Source organism: Tachyglossus aculeatus, chromosome 16 (assembly GCF_015852505.1).
Source record: "Tachyglossus aculeatus isolate mTacAcu1 chromosome 16, mTacAcu1.pri, whole genome shotgun sequence".
Lineage (NCBI taxonomy): Eukaryota > Metazoa > Chordata > Mammalia > Monotremata > Tachyglossidae > Tachyglossus > Tachyglossus aculeatus.
This window is the reverse complement of record NC_052081.1, coordinates 14,285,498-14,312,358: the sequence shown is the minus strand read 5'-3', so window position 1 is coordinate 14,312,358 and position 26,861 is coordinate 14,285,498. Positions and strand designations below refer to the sequence as shown.

The 26,861-nt window shown below is 41.2% G+C and overlaps 1 protein-coding gene and 1 non-coding gene across 2 annotated transcripts in view; one reads left to right on the top strand and one right to left on the bottom strand.

The window, feature by feature from the left end:
- HMCN1 (hemicentin 1) overlaps positions 1-26,861 on the bottom strand; it is a 296,199-nt gene that overhangs the window by 86,079 nt on the left and 183,259 nt on the right. The window contains exons 37-52 of the mRNA XM_038757640.1: positions 23,625-23,726; positions 22,599-22,775; positions 22,020-22,171; positions 21,122-21,245; positions 18,182-18,357; positions 17,337-17,433; positions 15,674-15,796; positions 15,390-15,551; positions 13,921-14,202; positions 12,321-12,488; positions 8,311-8,424; positions 6,775-6,861; positions 5,831-6,022; positions 4,465-4,638; positions 2,875-2,988; positions 1,825-1,970 (exon numbers count right to left, since the gene is read on the bottom strand). Of these exons, the coding sequence (XP_038613568.1) occupies positions 1,825-1,970; positions 2,875-2,988; positions 4,465-4,638; positions 5,831-6,022; positions 6,775-6,861; positions 8,311-8,424; positions 12,321-12,488; positions 13,921-14,202; positions 15,390-15,551; positions 15,674-15,796; positions 17,337-17,433; positions 18,182-18,357; positions 21,122-21,245; positions 22,020-22,171; positions 22,599-22,775; positions 23,625-23,726 (2,390 nt within the window). The remainder of the gene's footprint in view (positions 1-1,824; positions 1,971-2,874; positions 2,989-4,464; positions 4,639-5,830; positions 6,023-6,774; positions 6,862-8,310; positions 8,425-12,320; positions 12,489-13,920; positions 14,203-15,389; positions 15,552-15,673; positions 15,797-17,336; positions 17,434-18,181; positions 18,358-21,121; positions 21,246-22,019; positions 22,172-22,598; positions 22,776-23,624; positions 23,727-26,861) is intronic.
- TRNAR-UCU lies at positions 7,092-7,177 on the top strand. The gene is given in 2 exon segments: positions 7,092-7,128; positions 7,142-7,177. It is a non-coding gene; the product is annotated as a tRNA-Arg (tRNA).

Sequence of the window (26,861 nt, the reverse complement as noted above, 5' to 3'; positions counted from 1 at the left end):
GGGTGTTCTGATTTCTCTCTCTCTCTGTGTGGTAACTGGTACTTGCTAACCTCTCGATGCCTTAGGTTTTTTTTTTTCATTTGGAAAACAGGAAAAGTGATACTCATAGCAACAGAAATTTAGATTTAGAAATCTAAAATCAACAAACTAATGTCACCCACCAACTGTTTTTTTTGCGGTTTTTTTGATGGTACATCGTATTGTCTTAGCTGTGTCAACAAATATCTGCACATACAAGTTTTACAAAATAGTTTATTACACATTGCATTCTTGGGAAGAAAAGCAGATGAAAAAGGGGAAATCCAAGACAGATAGGTAATTGGACCTATCGTCACACAATATTGAAACAAAGGCTAAATCTGGGCTTACAAATTCTAGTGAGGTGGTGAACAGTAAGGAGACAAGACTGGTTGCTCCCTTTCTCAGTCACCTCTCTGTCCTTCACTTTTCCCTTTCGACATGTTTCTAAATAAAGCCATGTTTCTCCTCCACTGTATTTCCTGTACCCAATCCTTCTTCTTTCCTCTCTACCCTTATAACTCGTCACCACTGCTTTACCTCCTGTCTTGATTTTTCCCTCCTCCTCCTTGCTGCTCTCTCCCTTCCTTCAGCCTCTTCCCTCTTGAGACTATTCTTCTCTGCTGCCCAGATCATCTTTCTAAAATGCCATTCCAAACACATCACTTGGTTCTTCAAAAACCTCCAAAGGCAACCTATTTCTCCCTGCATTAGATAAAAGTTCCTAATCAGATTCAAGGCTCTCCACTAGAAGCCCTCCATATTTTTTTCATTTTTATGGCAATTGTAAAGCCCTTATTTTGGGCCAAACCTGTCCTAAAAGAAAGGATAGATACAAGATAATCAGGTTGGACAAAGTCTCGGTCCCAAATGGGTCTCATAGTCTAAGTAGGAGGGAGAACAGGTATTGAATCTGCATTTTAAAAATGAGGAAACTGAGGCTCAGAGAAATCAAGTGACTTAGCCAAGGTCACACAGCAGACAAATGGGAAAGCAAGGACTAGAACCCAGGTGCTCTGACACCAGATACTCTGTATTAATCTTCATCATCCTCATCCTTATTTATGGAGTGCCTGAGCACTGAACTAGGTGCTTGAGAGCCTTCAATAAAAATAGAAAATATGGTCCTTGCCCTCAAGGAGTTTGCCACCAAACATCTATCTGTTTAGAGTGGGGCCTATGTTTAAGGGTAGAGCGCACCTCAACAGTTGCACTGCCATTCCTTTTATCTTCTCTGCTTTCCCTCCCTGCATGCTCCAACATATTAGCATAATTTCAGTTATCCCCACACAAAAACAATATAGCAGATTCAAACAACTCCATTAATAGCAATGGTAATTGGAATTTCAGCCTGAAAATCCATAGTTGGTATATTGAATACCTGACTGGTTGCAATGTCGACCTGACAACAGAGCATGAAAAACCAAATAGAGAAGCAGCGTGGCTCAGTGCAAAGAGCACGGGCTTGGGAGTCAGCGGTCATGGGTTCAAATCCCGGCTCCACCAATTGTCAGCTGTGTGACTTTGGGCAAATCACTTAATTTCTCTGTGCCTCAGTTACCTCATCCTTAAAATGGGGATGAAGACTTTGAGCCCCACGTGGGACAACCTGATCACCTTGTAACCTCCCCAGCGCTTAGAACAGTGCTTTGCACATAGTAAGCACTTCACAAATGCCATCATTATTATTATTATCAGATTCATAGGCCCATGAACACAGCAGAATTAAATATGAAGTGGCTAGGAAAACATCCTTCCAATATTCTCCTGAGGAAAACTACCAAAGGATGAGAGTTAATGACTGACCCGTCCATCTTTGTACCAGCTGAGGGAAGCAGTAGGGATCGCATAAGCTTCACATTCCAGTGTCAATGTGTTGTTTACTTTGATCTTCACTTCTTTAGGAGAAAGGCCAGGTCCCAGAAGATCACCTTTGTTGATTATGGGTGGAACTACATAGGAAAGAACACCACAGAGTATAAAATTATAGGGATCTCTTGATTTTATTCACATTTTAGGAATTCCTTTGGAACCCATCTACATCTCAGGAGAAAAAATTTAGGTAAGAAGATAGGTCAGGTCCCCTCTTTTTTTTTCCATGGTACTCTTTAAGTGCTTACTCTGTACCAGGTACCATACTAAGTGCTGGAGTAGATACAAGATAATCAGATTGGATACAATCCATGTTCCACCTGGGGTTCACCACATTAATTGCCATTTTACAGAGGAGGTAACAGGTGCAGAGAAGTTAAGAGGCTTGCCCAAGCTCACACAGCAAACAAGTGGCAGAGTGGGCCTAGAACCCAGGTCCTCTCAATCCCAGGCCCAAGCTTTTTCCACTCATTTTGCTGTCGCTTCTCCACTTTTTGTCACAAATTCAGATTTTTCTGACACAGATGGCTTCCAGATCTGGCCTAATGTCCACCATTTCCCACTCCTCAGTTTACCTGCCGATAGTCCAATGAACCAGGCTATGAATAGACATGTGAACCAGGCTAGGAAACAGAACTCACCCCCATCTAAGCACTGGTAACTCCTTAGGGGAGGGACGGAGTGTTTAGAGCAGTCCAAAAGGTAAAAAGGGAAAGATGACAAAAATGCAGATTAGGGGTTAGCAAACAGGAAAGTGGTCTTTACACACCTCTAAGCAACTGGGGTCATGGACATACTCATATGCAAAGATGGTAGATAGGCTGTATTCTGTCCCCATCATTAATGAAACAATTGCATAACTAACAATCTTTAAGAACAATACAAAATTGTAGTGAACTAATGATGAAAACCAGAAATGGGAAAAAAATGTGGAATGACCAAAAACTATAAATTAACCTAATTTTAACTTTCTTTAGTACTTACTGTAGACCTTCACTTCATAGTGCTTTACAGTTTCCCCAGCTTCGTTTGTAGCTATGCAAGAGTATCTGCCAGCGTTGTCCTCCTGAGCATTTAGGATTTGTAATGTTCTACCTCCTGCAGAAATAATAATTCAAAAAACCCCAAAATTTGGAGCAGTGAAAGCCTACTCCAAAAGTGGTAGAAAATTAATTTTATTGCTCACATTCCTCCCACTTTTCCTGTCCAACATCCTTGGATGACTGAACTGGTTCAATGGCCATGGTTTCTGGACACAAAGAGACAACCAAGCCAAAATTAGCAGGATGTCATTCTTTAGGGGTGTGGCCAGCCAATCATTATTTTCTGATTACCAACTCAAGTCCACTTATTACTCTAGCTTCCATATATCAGTTTAGATTAAAACATGGGATTTTTCATTTCATTCATCACCTATCTGCATCAAACCACTGCCACAATATTTCCAAGCTGACACCCTTTAGTTGGGAGAATAACCTCCTGAATGCCTATGCTCCCATTCTTACCACATATCAGTAGACCTGATAAGAATTAACAGTTTTCAAAAGGATCTGTTATTTTTTCTGTCTATTCTATATACACAGTAAGTGCTCAGTAAATACCATTGAGTGATAAAATCTCTTGCAGCAATTACATTCAAATTCAAGGGGGTCTGAACAAGAAGTTCAAAATGGAAGTCTTTTGCCACCCTGAGATATTCTAAGTTAGCCTTTTAGGAGTTTGAGTTCACATTTTGCCTGGCAATATGAGACTTGCTAGTTTTGAGATAAAAAAAACTTATCGGGATCTTTAACATTCAGCTTTCAGATTTTCTTGGCATCACACAGAACTTACTGTAAAATACTTGTGAGATGCCTTAGCAAAAAGAATCAAAAAAGGGGGTTCAATTTCTTTCATGGCTAAATGGTTTTCACAACTGAACAGAAAAGACTTTGCAAAATTGATTCTGCTAAACCTAGCACTCTTGGAAAACAGTCCCTTGTGATCCCCACTGGAAAAGCTCAGCAAAATGGAAAATTTGTCCTACTAAAGATGAAACCACTGATAGTGAAACAAAATGGAATTGGAAAGTCATCTGAGACTGAATATAAGGCTAAGGGCAAAAATTACTTTAAGATTCCTTTTCTGAGATAATTTTCCGTATACTGGGCCCCTTCTCAGAAATCTTGGGATAATTTCACAAGAACAAATCAATGAACATGGTTAACAGCTGCCTGACCATCCCAAATCTGACTCTATAAGTGAGGTTTCCATTCAACGCAGACAATGCTATCCAGGAAAGTCATTCAGTTCTAGGTTCTTTTGTCAGTCTCCCTCTTCCCACTTCTCACAGTTACTGAATTATCGATATGGAGGTTACCCCTTCTCATTAGCCCCCTGTACAGAATTTCATTGTAGAGAAAATGACTTTTCCCAAGTATAAGAAGTCAGTCTTATTCATATAGAGCCTCCCATAATGCAGACTGCATGGACAAACCAATGTCCACATTTCTGATAATAAAAATGAATTCCACTTTCTGATGGAGGTGGCCAGAAGCCTGATGTCATACAGTTCCAAGAGAGTTCAACAATTACCTGGCAGAATCCTAATGTTTCTGTTTGACTCAATGGGAACTCCATTTTTAAACCAGGTGATGGTAGCTGGCGGGTAGGAATACGCTTCGCAGACCAGGGATGTGGGACTGTTGAGAATAACAGTTACATCTTCAGGGCTTCCATTGCTATCTACACCAGCAATAGTAGGAGATACTGAAGAGGAACAAGAGCTCGATGAAAGGAATATACCCATTAACTTTTTTCTCTCCACCCCATTTCCAGCTTTGCCCAGAACCTCTCATTAGATTAACACCCACAGTAACAGTATAGTCATTCGGCACAGTTTGCTTTATATTAAGACTCTCCCAGGGGCAGATTCTCGCCTCTGAAATTCCACAAATGTGGTATTTGTTAAGTCTCTACTCTGGGCTAAGTCCTGGTGTAAATACAATACAAGCAGATGAACACAGTCTCCATGGGACTCCCAATCACTCTCTGAAAAAATTGATGGGATTTTGGCATTTGGTATTGCCCACCCTCGCAGCTCTTATGTACATATCTATAAATTATATATCACAACTTTTTCATTTATATTAATGTCTCTCTCCCCCTCTAAACTATAAGCTGCAGGCAGGGAATGTGCCTAACCACTCAGGTGTATTGTACTCTCCCAAGAGCTTCGTACACTGCTCTGAACACAGTCTGCGCTCAATAAATACCACTGATGATGATGAATACTTTGTGGCCTAGAAAGTATCACATTACTTCCTATTTAAATGAGAGGCACAAAATATGGAAGTTGGAAATGTGTCTCGCTATCTCTGTAGACAGAAAACTAAACACTTGCACCAATCAACAAATACCACCCTCCTTGTCTCCAACTTCCCGCTACTTTTATTCATATGAACTCTAGAATGCAGCCAACATTTGGAGACCAGGAACATGACAAAAAATTTCCAGTCCTGAATAATGACTTTAATAGGATAGTGTACTTTACTATCTCAAATTTAAAAACAGTATCGCCTAAAGGTAAGTTTTTGATATAAAAATATTAACTGAATCTAAAAATCACATCTAATCAGAATGCCTATGCATTCCATGAGGTAATTGCATATCTATATCAAAAGGCCACAGCATATGCCGATGGCCTGCATTTTTTTTCTGTTTTGAGGAAGGGTGGCCTAGTGGACAGAGCATAGATCATGGAGTCTGGAGACGTGAAGAACATGAGAACTTTGAGTAGTGAGAGAAATTCTTTATTAAACCCAATTCACATCTTCTTCCTTATGGAAATAATTTAAACTGATTATTAGTCCGTGTACAAACACCTATTGGCATAACTGAATTCTGCAGTTACAGGGTCTGAGCTGGTACAGCAGAAATAGGAAAAGATGCGAAAACTTACCGAACACATTGAGACTGAAACTTCTGCTTTTGTCCCCAGCGGGGTTGGAGGCAACACAGGTATATCTTCCAGTATCTGACACTTGGGCGTTGGTTATTTGAAGAAAGCGTCCGTTTGACATAATCTGGTGGTTTCCATCCTTTGTGAGCTGCTGTCCATCTTTTAACCAGGTTATCTCTGGTAGTGGATTCCCTGTAAGAAGCACAGCAACCCGTGAGTATTCTCAAGTCATGTCAAGTCATTGCTGATCATTGTCATTTCTACCCACCTTCTTTAATATCCCCCTAAACTGTGATGAACTGCAGGAGGGAGTTTAAATGAAACAGCCTAAATTCTTCCCAAAACATTTAGCACTCATGAACACTCTTTGCTCTTTTTAACTTAATTGTAACTGTCAGGCTGGTGCTGACAATTAGCCTGACTTCCTTTCTAATTTCCCTCCCTTGGGAAATATATACGTAATGAAAGGGGCATTGATCTGAAATTCCTCCCCGATTCCAGTTTTTATTTCCCCAAATTTGAGTTTAACAGCTTGCATTTTAATTCCCCTCTAAAATGCCTTTCAGGATTTCATTTCATTCCAATGAATGATTTATTGGAGAAGCAGTACAGTGTAGTGGATAGAGCAGGGGCTTGGGAGACAGGAGGTCATGGGTTCTAATCCCAGCTCCACCACTTGTCTACGGTGTGACCTTGGGGAAATCACTTCACTTCTCCGTGACTTAGTGATTGTATCTGTAAAATGGAGGTTGAGACTGTAAGCTCCACCTGGGACAGGAACTGTGTCCAACTTGATTTGCTCGGTATCCACCCCAGCACTTAGTACAGGGTCTGGCATATAGTAAGTGTTTAATACCATTATTATTATTGTTGTTGTTTAGGGTAAGAGGGGCAACCAAAGTTAGACAACCCTGCTTTATATTCCCTGGCACTGGGTACCTTACCTTTAGCTTCACAGGTCAAAGTGACGTTGTGCTTCTCCTTCACTTTCACATCTTCCAGACTGTTCTCACCAATGATACTGGGAGGTACTAATAACCGACAAAGTAAAAGGTGATAGAACAGTGACATCAACTCCAGTTAGGTTATGGCCTTTAAAAATACCCAGGCTCATTTCCACAGATGCAACTTCAACTCACTGATATTTCAACATCGCCTCTTGCCACACTTTAAAGTCAAGATGTGGACGTCGAAGCAAAATTTTTCAATTGTAACGAAATCATAGTAGAGCTCATTTTCAACTTGTGATTTATACTCGAGTGGCTCTGTGGTGCAATGGATAGCACATTGGGCTTCTAGCGTGCAGAAGGCATTCAAAGGCTGTGGGTTCGAGTCCCACCAGAGTCGGGATTATTTTGGGGGAAGAAGCCCCCGGAGTTGTCGGACTCAGTGGCCACCACAGCAGAGATTTTTTCTAGACTGTGAGCCTGTTGTCGGGTAGGGACTGTCTCTATGTGTTGCCAAGTTGTACTTCCCAGGTGCTTAGTGCAGTGCTCTGCACACAGTAAGCGCTCAATTAATACGACAATACACCTTTATATTAATCAGCAATTTTTCACTGTCATGGATCAATAAACCAAAAAGCTTTGAGGAACTGAGGAAATGTGATCTTGTCTCAGGATTTTCATCAGCTGTTGAACCCCAGAATCTGCGTAAATATCAACTAGCTGCATTCAGAGACCTAGACTGGCACTAGCCTCCAACCGTTAAGAGGAGAAACAAACTGGGTGGTGTTCACTTATGAAGTAAGGCCCAAAGAGAAGAGTTGTAGCAAACCCACATAGGAAACCATAACTGGAATTGGAATGACAACGCAGTAGACACTGAGCAATACTCCAGGGGGATGAAAATACATAATAAACTCCATCATGGTGGAAAGGTCAATGACAGAAAGACTTGGATAGTAAAAGAGTTCCTTTGCCAAGGGTGACAGACCTCGATGTGGGCAGGGAATGTGTCTGCTTATTGTTGTATAACATATATATGTTATTTATGTTAGAGAAGCAGTGTGGCTCAGTGGAAAAGAGTGAGGGCTTTGGAGTCAGAGGTCATGGGTTCAAATCCCGGCTCCGCCAAATGTCAGCTGTGTGACTTTGGGCAAGTCACTTAACTTCTCTGTGCCTCAGTTACCTCATCTGTAAAATGGGGATGAAGACTGTGAGCCCCACATGGGACAACCTGATCACCTTGTAACCTCCCCAGCGCTTAGAACAGTGCTTTGCACATAGTAAGCTCTTAATAAATGCCATTATTATTATTATATTATATTCTCCCAAGCACTTAGTACAGGGCTTTGCACACAGTAAGCACTCAATAAATACTACCGAATGAATGAATGAATGGGCCAAACTCTTGCAAAAATATAACCTCTGCAATGTTCACTTGCTGTTCTGAGTTCTACTTTCAACCCAGACTGAAAATCAATTAAAATGTGTTCCCCAAAGTGATTCTTTTCTTGAGCCTAACATTTGCATACCTACCCAGCACTGACAGGGTAAAATATTTTCTTTCTTCTCCTACTGCATTGCTTACTAGGCAAGAATACCGGCCAGAATCTTCAACGCTTGTCCGCATCAATCTGAGCATCCTACCTCCTGCAAAAAAAAAAGCAAGCAAAAGAACAATCAATCACAAGTATTTACTGAGTGCTTATTGTATGCAGCTCACAGGCCTAAGTATTTGGGGGAGAACATTAGTAGGCATGACTTCTGCCTTCCAAGGAGTTTACAGCCTAGAGAGGGAGATATGACCTAGTGGCAAGAGCCCAGGCTTTGGGTTCTAATCCCATCTCTGCCACTTGTCTGCTGTGTGACCTCGGGCAACTCACTTCATTTCTCTGTGCCTCAGTTGCCTCATCTGTAAAATGGGGATTGAGGCTGTGAGCCTCACGTAGGACAGGGACTGTGTCCAACCTGATTGCCTTGTATCTACTCCAGTGCTTAGAACAGTACTTGGCACACAGTGCTTAAGAAATACCGTCCTAATGATTACCATTATTATTTTAAGAATGAATTACAGATAGGTGTAAGCAATAGAGTTTGAAGAGAGGTAAGTCTTGGGGCATGTCTGGGACTCAAGTGGCAACTAAGAGGGATGTAGGGTCAGGAGAAGAGATATTAATCAGGGAAGGCCTCCTGGAAGAGGTGTGATTTTGGAAGATTTTGGAAGTAAAAATAAGATTAAAACTCTTTAAATATAAAGTAATAATTTACCATAAGCTTTTTATGGGCAGGGAGCATGCCAGCTAATTCTGTTGTACCATACTCTCCCAAGAGCTTAGTACAGTGCTCAACACATAATAAGCACTCCATAAATACCAGATTGATTGACTGATTTAGGGTATATCAAGCACTCTAAGTTCACATGCCAGTTCACAAGGTTACTGTTGATTAACCAACAAGAACTCCAGGCAGATTGAGTTCTGGTCCACAGAGGTGGTGGTCCTGAGACAGCGGATTTCTCAGCCCCATAAAAATGCTTCCATCAAGAGCTTGTTAATGATATTTACTTCCAATCCATCATCCTATTTTCTGTCACCTCCAGGAAAAACAAATATCTTTAAGTGCTGAAGATCAAGATGGTGCTGGATACGGTTGTAACATTTCTAGGAAGCTACAGAGTATAACAAGATAGAGATTTCAGGGATCTAAGACAATAATTTTCTCTGTTCCTGAATCATTTCTCTAACTGATGGAGATTAAATCCTTTCTTGCACTTGAGGCTGAAGTAAAGATACTGAAGAGAGTGTTTGATGTAAGTAGGCCCTAGACATTGTTGAAACACCCAGTTTAGTAGTAATTTTAGGCACTAATAGAAACATATTTATTTAAGACTTTAGACTATAGACTGTGAGCTCATCGTGGGCAGGGAATATGTCTATAAACTATGTTGTACTGTCCTCTCCCAAGCATTTAGTACAGTGCTCTGCACACAGTAAGTGCTCAATAAATACCATGGATTAAGAAAAACCCATTCACATTACTGTAGGTAATTAGGATAGCCTGGGGTTCATGGGGAATAACTGACTGTGAGCCCGTTGTTTGGTAGGAACCGTCTCTATATGTTGCCGACTTGTACTTCCTGAGCACTTAGTACAGTGCTCTGCACATAGTAAGCGCTCAATACGATTGAATGAATGAATGAATTCACCATTTGATTCAAATGCAGAGTTGTGTAGTTAACAAATCCTCAGGAATCATCCCAGCTCTACAAATCTGAACACTACAACCCCCCCCTTCTTCTCTCTACTTGATTCAGCTCAGATAAAAAACAAATGAAGGTCTGACAAACCTTTGTTTTCATATGGCCATTGCTAATATTTCTTCAGCCTTTGCAACAGTCGTCTGTCTTCGGGCTCACTTCATAACAATGATAGGGTTACTGCTCAATGTGTGACTTTTTAAAAAAAACAGCTGTATTGAAAAATTCCCAGGAGATCCGATCTTTACCAGACAAGAAGTGTGCTGTGGACTGGCAAGTGCTGAATGTCAGCAAAATGTGTGTCACGCGTATGCTATCCAAGCATCTATTGTGCAAGGCAAGGGTTCAGTAAATAGCCATAAATAACCCCATGGCAGAGTGACAAGGGAAAAATAGTTTTGATGTGTTCACTCACGCCTCTCCGGCAGCCGTTCAAGAAAGACAAAACAAAAACAAAACACGGCCCCAAACTCCATTTAATTCAACCTGGAGAGCCAGAGTTAATAACTGGGTCTAGTCCGTGGGAAGAATCCATAATAATAATAATAATAATGATGGCATTTATTAAGCGCTTACTATTTGCTGAGCACTGTTCTAAGTGCTGGGGGAGATACAAGGCAATCAGGTTGTCCCAAGTGATTTGAATTAGGCTTCTTAGTGTTCTCACATCTCAGAGACAGGAAGTGGGACTGCAGGAATGAATTTAGGAGGGTGAAGAGTTTTTTAAAATTAGAAGGCAGGGTGTTGGGTTGTTTTTTTTAACAAGAAACACTAAACCATAATGCTCTGACTTTGGTGCCTTTTCCATTTTCAAGGCTAGCAAGTCCTGTCAGAGTGATGTCATCATTAATGAGGGTGTAAAATACAGTTCACGGAATAGAAGGCACAGATCTCTCAAGAGGTAGTTTATACACCCGCTAGAGTTGACAAAAATGATGCCAGAGATTTCCCAAATTTGCTCTCCACACAGTAAGCACTCAATAAATACGACTGACTGACTGGCAGTTTATAAGTGTACCTAGATTTTGAAGGCTAAGAGGTATACGCTTTGGGGTTATTCCTCTTTTGTCTTAAATTGAGAGCAAGTTCTACTTTAAATGAAAGAATTTGGCTTTAGTTTCCACTTTTATGACACAGCCAGCATCTATTCAACAAGTTGTTTTTTAGCAATATTATTCCTTGGGGCGGGCACAAATTTTGTAAGTGCCTAAACAAACACTTGGCATCACACCTAGCTGAACATTCATAGCAGAATTAAGGCAGCCTTGCTTTGTTATGGTACCTCTCTTCAATATCTAGAAAAAACTTAATGTTGGGTTTGAGTTGATGATTCTGGATTGAACTGTAAAGAATGACGGCACACACGTGAAATATAGACCTAAATTAAGCCCGAGGAGCCACTTACCTAAGGAAACGCAAGACTTTTTCCAAGAGTGGAGAAAAGTGAAATTAGGAAAGACTGAAAATCAATAAGTTCATTTGGGCAGTAAAAAAGTCAAGAACACATTTAAAATGAAAAAATATCAAATTTTGGGTGGGAGTTACTTAAACTTAACTGGAAAGAATCATTTGGCAATAGAATAGAGTTACATCTGATAAAGTCTAAAAACACAGATCCTTTAGTTATAGTAGTTCTAATATATACAATCTAACATTGTACATATTACAATAATTCTTAGAGGATTGCTCTAATCAAAAACCAAGTTGAACACTCTATTCTGTAAATCAATTTAGATGAAATCACTAAATAGGCCCTCTGATGCAAGGGTCAATTAATCTCTCACACATGGTTTGCTACTTGATTCTTTAAATGTCTCTCATCCTGATCGACCATAAGCTCATTGTTGGTAAAGAATGTGTCTACCAACTCTATTGTATTATACTCTCCCAAGCACTCAGTACAGTGCTCTGCAACAGTAAATGCTCAATAAAGTACCTGTTGATGACGATGACGACAGATCAAGACCAATTTGGACAAGTGAAAGACGCAGCGTGGCTCTTGTGGAAAGGGTCAGCAGACCAGTTCTAATCCTGGCTCTGCCACTTGCCTGCTGTGTGATTTTGTGCGAGTCACTTAACTTCTCTGTGCCTCAGTTTCCTTATAGGTAAACTGAGGATTCAATATTCGTTCTCTCTCCTACTTAGCCTGTGACTTCCATGTGGGACAGAAACTAGGTCCAACCTGATAAACTTGTACCTACTCCATCACTTAGGACACTGCTTGGCACATAGTTAGCGTTTACCAAATTCCATTAAAAAAAAGTGAAACAATTCCGAGGACTTGGGATACCTGACAGGACTCTCACAGTGCTGCTCGGAGCGAGAGGCAGTCCATCCTTAAGCCAGGCTATTGAAGGCAGGGGAACTCCGGCTGCTTCACACGTCAAGGTAACAGGGTTCTTTTCCACCACAGTGACATTTTCGGGCACATCCAGTTCTCCCACAATGCTCGGAGGAACTAGCGGGACGGAAACATTATAAGAAGTGTGAAAAAGAAAACACAAGCTTATTTCTCAGAAAAGACCCTCATTTCCTGCCAAAGAGCAAGCCTATTTCAAAGCATTGTGCTTTTCCCCGGCCGGCACTGACACCTTTGTTGTCTCTGCAGTGGCATCTACAGACAGCAAAGTTCCCTAGTCTCATTAATTAGATGAACCTCATGCCAACTTCGTATGTGGAGAACCCAATGAGAGGATTATATTTTATAGCGTAACAACACCGAAGTAGTCCCCTTAACTAGCTGGTGCAGTGATTAATCACTGTGGTCTCTGTTAAGCGCCGTTATGTGCCAAACACATAGAGCAGGGATTGTGTCTGTTGTTATATTGTACTCTCCCAAGCGCTCGGTACAGTGCTCTGCACACAGTAAGCTCTCGATACATTTGACCGACTGAACGAATGAAAGCACTTTACTAAGCGCTGGGGTAGATACAATGCATGCGGAACAGACGTAGACCCTGTCCCATGTGGGGCTCACAATCTAAAGGAGAGGAAGCAGGTATTTAATGAGGAAACTGAGGCACTGAGAAGATAAGCAACTTGCCCAAGGATACCCTGCAGGCAAGTGGTGGAGATAGGAATAGAACCCAGGACTCCTGACTCCCACATCTATCCTCTTTCCCCTGTGCCACACAGCTTCTCAATCAAGGGATGCTGTTGGGCTGAGATGACTTGGTGTTGTAAAATCGATCAGGAAAATCTTCCTGGAGAAAGTGGGATTTTAGGAAGGCTTTCGTGGTTTTAGGAGGGAGGGGTCTTTTGAAGGCTCACACAAATCTGTGGGGACATCCCTCTTCCTTCCTGTCTTCAGAGGACCAGTGGAAGGAAGGGAATTGCAAATGCTAACAGAATCAGGAGCCCTCGTTCCGTCCCATCGGGCACCAGGTGCCTTGCCTCTCTACCGTGCCACCCAGATGGCTGGAAAAAGTTTCTTCCCTACCAGGATATCAATCAATCAATCGTATTTATTGAGCGCTTACTGTGTGCAGAGCACTGTACTAAGTGCTTGGGAAGTACAAGTCGGCAACACACAGAGACTAGAGGGGGAGATAGTACATAAAACCCAAGTGCCTAATTCCCCACCAGCACATCCCTGAGTGGGCTCCAGAACAGCTGAACGGGCTGGATCCGGCCAGTTCCGCCCTCACGAACGTTACCCCAAAACTGCCCCATCGCTTCTCGTGAAGTCTCTATAATTTAGAATTATCTTGGCAAGAGAAGAAAGGATAAGTGGGCCTGCCCAAGGACCCTGGAGCAGACAAGGCCAAAGGAAACATGCCTAAAAGGGACCTAGGAACTCAGAAGGTGTGCAGAGGGTGCCAGGTAGCAAATTTGCAAATTGCCCAGCATGCTGTGGGACAGTGCCTCCCATTTTATCTCTCTCTACTCACCGTGAACACTCAAATCATATTTTCTGTCAGTCAGTCCTGCCACATTCACAGCGACACACACATAACGGCCAGCGTCTGACACCTGAGAGTTCTTCAGTCGAAGAGTGCGTCCCTGGTGCAGTATCTCCACGCCCCTTCCACTGACTAAGGGGCGGCCGTCCTTCATCCAGGTCACTGCTGGCTGGGGATTTCCCCGAACCTCACATTCCAAAGCGATACCCTTTCCTTGGACCACAGTGACCACAGTGGGGTGGATCCCACTGTTGGATATGCTTGGGCGAACTACAGAGACAGGAAGATGAAAAAGGATTTGAAAGGTCAGGCGGGGCCGTGATAATGCTGGCACCGTGGTTCTGGGCTCTAAATCTATAAGGGCCCCTGGGTTTATAAAAAGCCAAGCAGGGCGGTGAGAGCTCCATCACAGATGAGCTGCAAATAGAAACTCTGATTTCTGCCATGCTGCTCTTACTGCTATGGCAGTCAACAACAACAATAATAATAATAACTGTGGTATTTGCTAAGTGCTAATTCTAAGCACTGGGGTAGATACAAACTAATTGGGTTGGACATAGTCCCTGTCCCACGTGGTGGTCACAGTCTTAATCCCCATTTTACAGATGAGGTAACTGAGGCATTGAGAAGGGAAGTGACTTGCCCAAGGTCACGCAACAGATATGTGGCAGAGCCGGGATTAGAACCCACATCCTCTGACTCCCAGTCCTGTGCTCTTTCCACTAGGCCACGCTGCTTCTCAACAGACTTCCACTTCTCAAACCCTCCCTTCCTCAGTCTCGAGACCTTCTTCGTGACTTCCCCAGTCCTCCCCCAAGGGATCTCCAGTCTGACCCAGTTACAGGGCTCTGTGGACAATGCACTGGTGTCAAATGACAATAGAAATGGAGTCGGCCCTTGATGGGAAATAATGAAGGAAAAATCTTTGGCCCCCATAGAGATGCAGAGGTGAGCAGGTGCGATTGTTTCTGACAACTCAGACGCCTCTTCAAAAACAGCAAGGTAGTAAAAAAAAGAAAGAAATTGTGCTGTAGAAGCACTGCTTATAAAGGAACTCCATAGAAGTTGCATGTTTGAAATATTTGCACTTACGGGAATCAAAGTGGTACATCGGATCAGTTTCAGATTGATAACACTGAGCAGGCCCACGTATCCAGGGCTGCTGTGTGACACTACCCTAGTCCACCAGAAAACATTATTTCCACCAGGATCTAGTACCACATTTCAGCCCCTCCCTGGAAATTGTTTCAGAAATCTCTGCTTAAGTCAAGGCACTGAATAGAAAGGAAATGGGGCAGGGGGGAATAAAAGAAAGGGAAAAGGATACATGTATCCGAACCCACATTCGGTAACCAAGAGAGAGACACTGTGTGAAACTGAGTAAATCTGAGAAAGTAGGAGAATCAGACACAGAGAGAGACGAGAACAGTAAAAATACTAGTTCATCAATAACTTACTGTAAACTTGCAAATTGTATTCTTTGCTTGCAGTGCCAGCAACGTTCGATGCCATGCACGTGTATGATCCTGCATCGGACTTTTTGGCAACGGAAATCTGTAGTTGCCTTCCTCCAGACAATACTCTGACTCTCCCTGTGGTATCAGGCAGCATCGGAGAGTCTGAAAAGAACATTCATTTTCAGTCAAATGCTAAGACACGGTCAAATAGTGTTGCTCACCCGGCCTCAAGCACAGGGGCATAACGAGGCCATTTTCAAACCTTTCAAAGAAGGGCAGCTCACCTTTCCTTTTCCAGATGAGACTTGGTGGCGGAATGCCACCGGACTCACACATCAGACTAATGAGGTTGCCTTCCATCACCGTAAGTTGGGTAGTTTCAACTGAACCGTAAATATTTGGTGGTACTGAAAAAAGGACAGCACGAGGAGTAATGATTACCAATATCAAGCTGACTTCACCTAGCTTTCCGAGTTATCTGCAGCCAAGTAAAGTTATTCAAATATTCAGGGCACGAGGAGATGTGTGGGCTGTTTAAGTTTAGGAATAAGTACTCTACAGTGCAGCATTAAAAATTACAGGACAACTTTGGAAGATTAGAAAAAGACAAAAATCAGTTTTCAAGGATTACTGTGAATGGGTTAGCTAGGAATATCCTTTGTGTTATTCCAATAAACCGCCACCTCCTGTAATTTTATGTTTTGCCTTTTCTAGAATATTTACAATGTTCCACAAGATATGTCTTAGCGCACTTAGCACACTATTCTATTATATATAGATATATATGTGTATATATCTATCTATCTATATATATATATATATATATATGGGCTTGTCATACATATATACACGTGTGTATATATATATATATTTTACACACACACACATATATATATATACACGTGTATATATATATATATATATATATATATATATATATATATATTACACACACACATTTGCTAAGTGCCTTCTATGTGCCAAGCACTGTATTAACTGTTGCAAAAGATACAAAAATAATCAGATTGAACACGGTTCCTGCCTTTCCTACAGCTCACAGTCTTAGTGGAAGGGAGAACAGGTATTGAATCCCCATTTTACAGATGAAGAAACTGAGGCCCAGAGAGGTGAAATGACAAGCCCATGGCTACGCAGCAGGCCAGTGGCAGAGCGGGGATTAGAACCAAGGTTCTCCAACTCCCAGGCCCATGCTCTTTCCACTATGACACGCTGTTGTACTGTACTCTCAAGCACTTAGTACAGTGCTCTGCACATAGTAAACGTTCAACAAATATGATTGACTGAATAATTAGATATATATATTATACATGATGCATATTTACATTTTGAAAATCTGTAGTTAATCTCAGTGATTCTTTTTCTTTTTCACAAAACAATGTTCTTTCATGTTTGTCTTCTACGTTACCACTAGATCCAGGAGCCCTGAAGCATAATTTAGAGTTGGCAGAAACTGGGTCGTTCTTTAGAATGCACCTCTCCCCCCATACTTTTCTAGCTCTGAGTTTGCTCTCCTGTGATAACTGTTCAAATGGAGCAGGCATCCACTTGTGTTTTGCTTTTACCTCTTGAAAAAAGGAACTCTGTTATGTGTCTTCCTGTAGAAAATATCCTGCCAGCTGGTAGGTTTGTTTTGGGCAGAGAACATGTCTGCCAACTGTTGCATTGTACTCTCCTAAGCACCTAGCATAGTGCTCTGCACACAGTAAGTGCACAATACACACCACTGATATTGACTTAGCTAACTGAATTCCGTTCTGTTAACCACCACAAAAAAAACCAGCATTTAAAGTATCCACATGTCCGATGAACTATTTAAAATATACTCAAGCATGGGTCTGGCTGTCCAGAAGCTACAAATATGATCAAAAAGGGTTAAAACCTCCCTGGATCCTTAGCTTTTCTTGTAATGGTTTTAACCAAACTAACCCCAGATGTTGACGTTATAATTCTTTTCAGTTTTCCCAGCAACATTTGTGGCCTCGCAAGTGTAGCGACCAGTGTCTAGAACTTGGGCTCCTTCAATCTGAAACAAAATCAGGATTTGAATGAGTGAATTTCTACTTCACAAGCATTTGGACTTCTTATATTTATTAGTGCCCCCAATTATAATTTTGTTTCTTTGAAGCAATTTTTCCAACAGCAATTTTACCAATAGAAAATTGTAAGGGGAAAAAGCATATGATTAATATAACAAAAAAGGACCATGCATACATCTGTAGGGGAGAAACCGAATGGAGGATTGCAAAAACTGAAGAAGACTGAATCTATTTCCCCTGCTACGTAATGACTACAATATTAACGGTGTTGGTTACAGTGTGAAAGGCGATTGGCGTGCCTAAGTAGGAATTACTTGGTTGGGTTTCTGCTGACAAGATAGAGGCATTATGGAATGACCATTTCATGTGGACTTCCTGATTGGTCCAAGAGTTTCTGGCATGACTGACAGATGCTTCCATTAGGTGGTGGAAGCCAGCTTTCATATTACTACCAATGGAAAGCTCCCCAAACCAGCAGTAGGGAGCTCTAACAGGGCAGGGAAAGAGAAAAGGAAAAGTACGGAATGCTTTCCGACAATCAAGTGGGTGTGGTAAATCAGCACTCACTTCAGGGTTACGAAGTGGAACTGTGTGGCTCCCTATTGCCGGCTGGTCCGCACATTCAATCACCACTTCTGGTACTGTCAGACTCTACGTTTCCCCAATTTTTTTGTACTGAAAAATTTTCTCCCAAACTCCGTTACCTCTGGCCCGAAGGTTTCATCTGAGTTTTACCTTCAGCTTGCTTCCATTTTCCGAGACGCTGAGCCCTGGTTTCTTTAACAAAGGTCGACCGTCTTTCAACCATGTCAGCGTGGGTGGGGGAATAGCATTACTCTGGCAATGGAGCTCAACAGTTTGGCTAATGAGGACAGAAACATTTTGCTCTTCTCCCACTATGTTTGGTGGAACTAAATGAAAAGAAAGAAAATTTCCTCAGAGAGTAAAAAAACCAAACACAACAAAAACACAAACGACGCGCCTGCCAAACTGAATTGCTATTTTGAGATATACTGGAACGGTATTGGTTAGCTAACAAGGTCCATCCGGAGAGAGTCTGGCACACTATTTTCATGCTCCCTGTAGACTTCTAAGACTGAAATAAACATTGTCACAAGCGGAGGGGATCGAATAGCCTCTTCCAGTTCTGTGATCTAACAGCAACAAAAACAATACCTTTAAACCCCCCAAAGTTGCTATAAATGACCACCTTGTGTAACCTGGAGAAAATATTCTTGAATTTAGACCACGTATTCTCAATATTGTCCATAATTTAGAAGAAGGTATTCAAACTCATATGAAATTTCCCCCCAAAATTTGGTTTTGTTCTATGTGAAGCATTTCTCTGAGACTCTGCCAGCCCTAGTCATCTACAGGGGGCTTATTGCAAAATTTTAATATGGATTGAGTGGAATCTTGTGTCTCATTCTCCTAATGAATCACTCAATCAATAGCATTTAAGGAGTGCCTACTGTCACAGCATTGTGCTAAGCACTTGGGAGAGTACAATAGAAGTTAAGTGACTTGCCCAAAGTCACACAGCAGACAAGTAGCAGAGCTGGCATAAGAACCCAGATTTTTCTAACTACTAGGCCTGTATTCTATCCACTAGGCTATGCTAAACAGATACAAAATAAATTACTGGTAGGAGGAAAGAGAAAATATGCATCTAACAATCTCCCGTACTGGGTGGGTTCAATGAGAGAGAAGATAATCTGAACCCAGAAGACCAGCTTGAGACATTGTCTAGAAAGATTGATAAAGTAGTTTACGATGTTGCTTCTGCAAAGTTTAACAATACGCAGGGACTGTCACTGGAATGGGAATTTTTAAAGCTGCAAGGGGGAGCAACAGGAAATTCAGAGATCATTTATGAGTCATGCCATAGTTCTGCTGAAAATGGAAGACAGCCATTGAAGTTAATTAGTCTGAGATTAAAGCTGCCTAGTAGCAACACTATGAGGACTGTGCTTTTTAAGAATTCAACTAAGCAGAAACTCTCAAAATATTTCCTTATGTCGAGAACTAAACAGAGTTTCTGATTTCATAGATTGAAAATAATTTTGGAAAAGTCTGGACTCAGTGGATAAGGACTTCAGTAATTGCGAAAAAGAAATTTATCTTAATTTATATGAGTCACAAAGAGCATGGATTCTTTTCGGTTGCTTATGAATTTGGAAAATGGAAATAACTCAGGACAGCAGATTGCCAATGTATTTTACAATATTTCTCTCTCAATCAGCTTCTTTAGTACTAAATGAGTTAAGTTCAGGAGAAACCTGAATTTTGAAAACCAGGAAGTAAATTGATAAAACGTTGGAGTATTTATTTTTCAGTGAGCACAGTTTAGAATAGCACTAATCAGGTTGAAGGTTGTACATTATCCCATGTATTATTTATTTCTCTTTTCTGTTACTCCAGCTTGTTTAATTTAAGGATAACAAATTTCTGACCACCCAGCACCTCAGTTTCTTTGGTTCTTATCCCTGTCTAACTTACTGGGAAAGTTCACTGTGGACTGGACTCTCACTCACTCCACGACAGATGGATGGGAATTTCACCCACAATAAAATATTGCCTCTCTCCCAGATTCCAAACTGTCCATTACATTAGTTGAGGGACATTTTAGGGACTTCTTAGAAAACAAATTTTAAGGACAGCCCTGTTAAATGGCCTAGAGGAAAGAACCAAGGACTTGTAGTCAGAAGTCATGGGTCTAATTCCGGCTCTGCCACTTGCCAGCAGAAGGGCCTTGGTCAAATCACTCAACTTCTCTGTAAAATAGGGATAAAATACCTGTTGTCCCTCCCTCTTAGACTGTGAGCCCTGCATAACAGAGGGACTGTGTCCATTCTGATTATCTGGTATCTACCCCAGCACATAGTATAGTATTTGACACATAGTAAGTACTTAATAATTTCCATTACTATTGCTGGCCCCCCACAAGATATTCATTAGTCTACAATCACCCAATTAGTCACTATCAACAACAGCAGTTTTCTAATGGAACCATCTGCTCATCCTTCTCAACTCCTTCCCTTTAGATTTTCCCATATCATTAAGCTGAAACATATGTATCTACAGCAGAACACTCCCAAAGTACTTTGAAATCTTACCAAAACTGCAAAAAAATGCAAAGTTGATATTTATTGAGCACTTACTGTACACAGTGCACTGTACTAAATACTTGGGAGAATACACTATTAACAGAGTTGGTAGGCATGCTCCCTGCACACAAGGAGTTTAACTATTTCAGTGTATTACGCTGAATTTCTCCAGCCCCGGTGTCTGTTTGTTTATCCCCACTACCTTTGTTGTCCACAGATTAAATCAATCAATCAATCAATCAATCGTATTTATTGAGCACTTACTGTGTGCAGAGCACTGTACTAAGTGCTTATTGGTGGAATTTGGAATGGTGGAATTTGTTTGGAAGTCCTTAAGTTGCATGACACGCTTAGTAGTTATAAATTCAGTAGTATTTATAAGAGTGTCTTCTAAGGGGAAAGAAGTTTATTACGTGCTTGAGAGCATATAGGAAAGGATTCCTGACTTGAGAAACTTACATTCTAATGACAGGAGCTTATACTGCTCTTATTCTGAGCTAATTCATTTGATTAACTTCCTTCACCCTGCATAGTTTGCGTAAGAGAGAAAACTGCCAAGACTTCTCACCATATACTCTGAGATCAGTATCCCTTTGTTTCTCCCCAGCAGCGTTCACGGCCACACAAGTGTATCTTCCTGTGTCACTGATCTGGGCACTAGTCAATGCAACAACTCGCCCACCAGAGAGAACCTATTAAGAAAGAGCAAAGGACATCAATCATGCTTGCCAGAAACTCTAATGGTAAAGACCACAGTCCATCCTGAATTATGTTCTGATCAACATTTTCCCCAGAAGTGACATGAAATAACTGTGGCATTTGTTAAGCACTTACTCTGTGCCAAGCACTTCACTAAGAGCTGAGGTAGTTACAAGTTAGTTGGATCCAGTCCCTGTCCCACATGGGGCTCAAGGTCTGAATAGGAGGAAGAGCAGGTATTTAATCTCCATTTTACAGATAAGGGAACTGAGGCACAGAGAAATTAAGTGACTTGCCCAAGTTCACATAGCAGACAAGTGGAGGAGCAGAGATAAGATCCCAGAACCTCTGAATCCCGGCCCATGTTTTTTCCATTAGGCCACGTGTCTTGCTGTCTGGCGACAACTTCAGTAGTGTCCCCCTCCCTAGACTGTAAGCTTGTTGAGGGCAGGGAATGTGTCTGTTTACTGTTGTACTGGACTCTCTCAAGCACTTAGTAGAATAAGTGCTCAATAAATACGATTGAATGATGATTGATTGAATGAATGTGCAGGTCACAATTAAATAATTCATAAGTCAGAGAGGATTGCATCACCACAGCAATATCCTCGCTATCCTGACTGTGGGAGAAGGGCATGAAGGTGCACGAGATGGGGCAAACTAAACACATGTGCACCGATCCACTTTCTCTGCAAGGCCTTCAGAACACTTGCCGCCTGTCGCATCCTTCCTAAAGCCCCCTTCCCTGGGGTGGTTATCGTAGATACCTGTATTCCGTTAGAAAAGCTCGAGATGGGACTCCCATCTTTCAGCCACGTCAGGGTAGGGGCCGGGATTCCTCTGGCCTCGCACTCTAACCGCACTGGGTTATTCACCACCACATCCACTGTGTCACTACTGCCAGAAATTGACGGTGGGACTGAAAGACAGGAGATCAGAGGCGAGCAGCTGAGTTGGCTGCAAAGTGATATCAAGGAATAGTTGCAGAGAACTAGATAACACTTTTGTAAGCCATTAGAGCTCAGTTGGGGACACGTCTTCATGACCCCATGAACCCACCCATGAGCTGGGTGATTTCCACGCAAATCACAGCACGGCTATTAGTGAGCTTTTAACTGTCTTGGAAGCGTCAGCAACTAAATCAAATTCAAATTTGAGCATGTTAGCAAGGGGCAACGGGAATCAGAGCAGAATGGGATATGGTCAAGGGTTTTAAAATACCACATTTATCCCTGGAATGGATCGACACTAGGCTGAGGATTACAGAGGCCTTAAAGTTCACATGGACCAAATGCCCACGAATAGTTCCTTCCTCCCCGGCATAGTCGTAGTGTGGGGAAACGTACCATGAACCTGCAGGCTGTAAAACAACTCAGTAGATCCTGCTGAGTTGACGGCCACACATTTATAGACACCACTGTCTGTTATCTGGGCGCTGTCGATCTCGATGATTTGTCCCCTGTTCAAAAATGTGACACTGGTGGCTCGGGAGAGTGGCCGGTTGTCTTTGTACCAGGTGATGGCTGAAATCAGAATGGGGAAAAAGGGCATATCAGCAATTTCCTCTATTCACAAAAAGTAACACAACTCTACCCTGGTGGCAATGCTAATGACTACAGTGTCATCTTGGTTTCCTCACTTAGTGCTTCAGAAAACTTTTTATCTCTCTAACAGTTAATACTGTTTGTATCTCTCTATCAGTTAGTACAGTGGGCAGTGATTGCATTGAACTCTGTGACTAACGTAGTAGCTTCCTTAAATGCAATCAATAGTTTTATAGTTAACATATTTGTATTGCACATATAACCTCAACCAACATAAATAACCTCCATTCCCTTATAATCTCATTTAACATTTATTAGCTGAATCATGATTAAATCAATTCAGAATGATTAATCCAGTACTACTCTAGACTAAGCTCGTTGTGGGCAGGGAATGTGTCTGTTTCTTGTTATATTGTATTTGCTCAAGTGCTTAGTACAGTGTTTTCACTCAATAAATATGACTGACTGAATACATTTAATAATAATCTTATATGCATAGTTTTACAGGTTAAAAGTACATTGTGAAAATCTGTTTCCCATCAACATATGGAGAATAACATCATTAGTATCTCTGCAACTTGTACATACTGATTAGGCATATATTTGGAATTGCTCCATTAGTATTCTTAGCAATTTTTGATATGAAAAATTAAAACCTGAATTACCTGTTTCCTCAATGTCTTCAGTTACTGTGCAAATCATCTATTTTGAATGATTCAAGTCAATATTTCTCTCCTGAATTTGCAGAATTTGAATAATAATGATTTTGAATATTCCCAGAATAGCTAGAAACTGATACTACACAATCACAGGCATAAGTAAACATACCGGGCAAAGGGTTTCCAGTTGCTTTACATTCAAGTTGAACTGGGTTGTTCACTATCACAGTTTCATTTAACATCCGTCCGGCATCTTCAAGACTAGGTGGTTCTAAAAATAGAAAAATTAGATTCAACCAGGTTAAAAAAAAAAAAAAAAAAGGAGAGAGACAAATGCCCCCTCCCCTCCAGACTGTACAGTCATTGTGGGCAGGGAACGTGTCGACTGACTCTGCTATATTATGCTCTCCCAAGTGCTTAGTACAGTACTCTGCACACTACTCAATAAACATGACTGATAGGCCAGGAACAGGGTATTTGTAGCAATATATGCTGATGCTGTGAATCAAGAGCCATGACATCTGGTAGAGAATATCAAACCATCTAGACTCGGGTCTGGTCTTCAAGCAAGGTAGCACAAATCTCCCCAGGCTGATAACTATATTGACCTATGTGTTTCATATCTTCCAGAGAGGGAGAGGCTATAATCCCTTCCGAAACATCTTTAATAATACTTGCGGTTGAGAGAGCATTCTTCTTTGCTGACCTAAATTTCTAACACAGTTTTAACTAATTTCCTCTTCTCTGATTTCAGTGGAGAAGACTTTTGACTAGTTTACTGTTGCCCTACATATTGAACAAACAACTTAAGATTTTGGATTGCTGATTTTCTATACTACTTCATTTACAACACAAAATCACCGTAACAATCGCTTCTCCCAAAGTTTGAGGTCATTTTGTATCTTGAATAGTTCATTTTTTAAGGAATTAGAGAATTATCTTCCCACAACATGTGTCTGAATGAAAACAATGTGATTTAGAGTTGGAAGGGATGGCTTTGTGCACATATTTGGCATCAGTATAGACATACTAGACTGTGAGATTTACGTAATATGAGGTTCTTCGGGGAACACAAATGCAACATTATAGAAGAAATCTCAAACTGGATACCTACGAAAAAAGCATTATATTTGTGATAAAATAAATATTTCAGTTCTTGGGTGAATTTCAACTCTAATTCATATGAGGATATTTGGGCATCTGCTTTTTTTTCTTTCAGAAACGATGTCTACTTAATGCCCCCCCCCCCCCCCCCCCACCAAATCACTGTATTTCCCATTACAAAAATATACTGATAATAAATCCTCAGGAAAATGATCCCCTTGGACTTTCCTAGATCTCCTATAGGGCACTTGAATTTAGGAATTTTTATGAGGTGGAAACTTTTCCACAATTTTACAGCCTGACTGCTGATGTTTTGCCAGGCAAAATCTTTGAAAGTTTGGAGGAAATTCCATCTGAACAAGTGATTTTGCAAATGTTTCTACCAGGCAGTCCCTGATGCCCTAAAAGAGTATGTGGCCAACAATAATAGAAGCTGGACTTCCAACATGTTAGCAAGAGTCTAAATGCATTACTTTCCCTCAGAAACTGAATTCAAAGCTCCCCTTGTGACATACGTTATAGGAGACAAGCGTTTGCAATTGAAATAGCCACGTGAGGCAATAGTGCTCCGGATATAAACTCTTGGTGTTTGAAACATGTGAGTTAATCAGCCACCTAGCTTCATAGAACTATAAGGATCTGAAGCTTTGGGTGTTTTCTTTCAAAATTTTTATAATTTTGGAAAACAGACCCTTATTAATGACCAGAATAATGTTTAAGATATCTACTAAAGTTCTGTTTAAGGACACATCTGAGTGTCCTGAGTAAGAAGAGACCAAGAAAGATGCCTGAAATCTTGGCAGTCTTGTCAAGCTCAAAATGGGCTTATCCGTGGAGCAAGCTGCGTAAGATTTTATATGTTGCCAACTTGTACTTCCCAAGCGCTTTGTCAGTGCTCTGCACACAGTAAGTGCTCAATAAATATGATTGATTGATTGATTTTATCTAGCTTTACAGCAGGAAGGAGAAAAGAAATGCATGTACAGTAATTACCGCATATTTATTCTTATGTGCAAACAATATGGGAGGAGGTACTCTCCAAGCATTGGACTTTTCATAATTGTGTAACCTTTGCTGACACAAGACCCAGCTACACACACACACATTAGTAGGCACACAAATACTATTGAGTGAATAACTGAGCATCTCCAAAATCTGTAAGAGGAAGCATTCCTGCGACTTTATTCTTGGGAATACTAACTCTGAAATCATTTACTGAACAGGAGACAGGAGAGACTCTCTCAGATCCCTTAACAGAGGTGAGCAATGATTTACTATAGAGAAGCAGTGTGGAAAAAGCAGAGCCCTAGGAGTGAGAACCTGGGTTCTAATCCCAGTTCATCCAATTGCTTGCCGCATGATCTTGGATAAATCACTGAACTTCTCTGTACCTCAATTTCCCCAACTGTGAAATAGGTATTCAATGCCTAATCTCCCTCCTACTTAGACTGTGAGCCCCATGAGGGACAGGGACTGTATCTAACCTGGTAAATTTGTATCTCCCACAGAGTTTAGATACATAGTTGTACATAGTAAGCACATATCATAAAAAAATGGGTTTCCTAGGATAGTGAAATTTTTCGCCATTTCTGAACCATCCAATGGACTCCCAACTAGAACACCATCATCTGAAGCAAAAATCAGAAGTCTGATTTTTGGATTCGAGGACATGTGCGAAAGAAAGTACTGGCTTGATTGGAATTATGAGGAAATAATTGATAAGATTTCTAACAAGTGCTTACTACGTGTCAAACACTGTATTGAACTCTGGGAGAAATACAAAATAATTGATTCAGATGTGTCCCAAGTCCCACAAGGAGCTCAATTTAAGCAATACTAGAAATATTCACTTATATAGTAGCATGGATGAATTACTATATTTGTTAAGTATGTACTATGGGTCAAGATCTAAAAGCTCTGGGGTAATCAGTTTTGGCATTTAAGTGCTTACTGTGTGCCAGGCACTGTACTAAGCACTGGGGTGGACACAAGCAAATCAGATTGGACACAGTCCCTGTCCCATGTGGGGCTTTCAATCTCAATCCCCATTTTACAGATGAGGTCACTGAGGCACAGAGAAGTGAAGTGACTTGCCGAAGGTCACACAGCAGACAAGTGGAGGAGCTGGGATTAGCCCAGGCTCTATTTACGAGGCCATGCTGCTTCTCATATGGATGGGGTAGACGCAAGATAATCGGGTCGGACACAGGATGAGTTACAAACATCCTCTGAGAGAAAAATTAGGCTCATAGTGATCTATCAGAATGAATGGCAATATTCCTAGAAGCCATTTTTCTTTAAA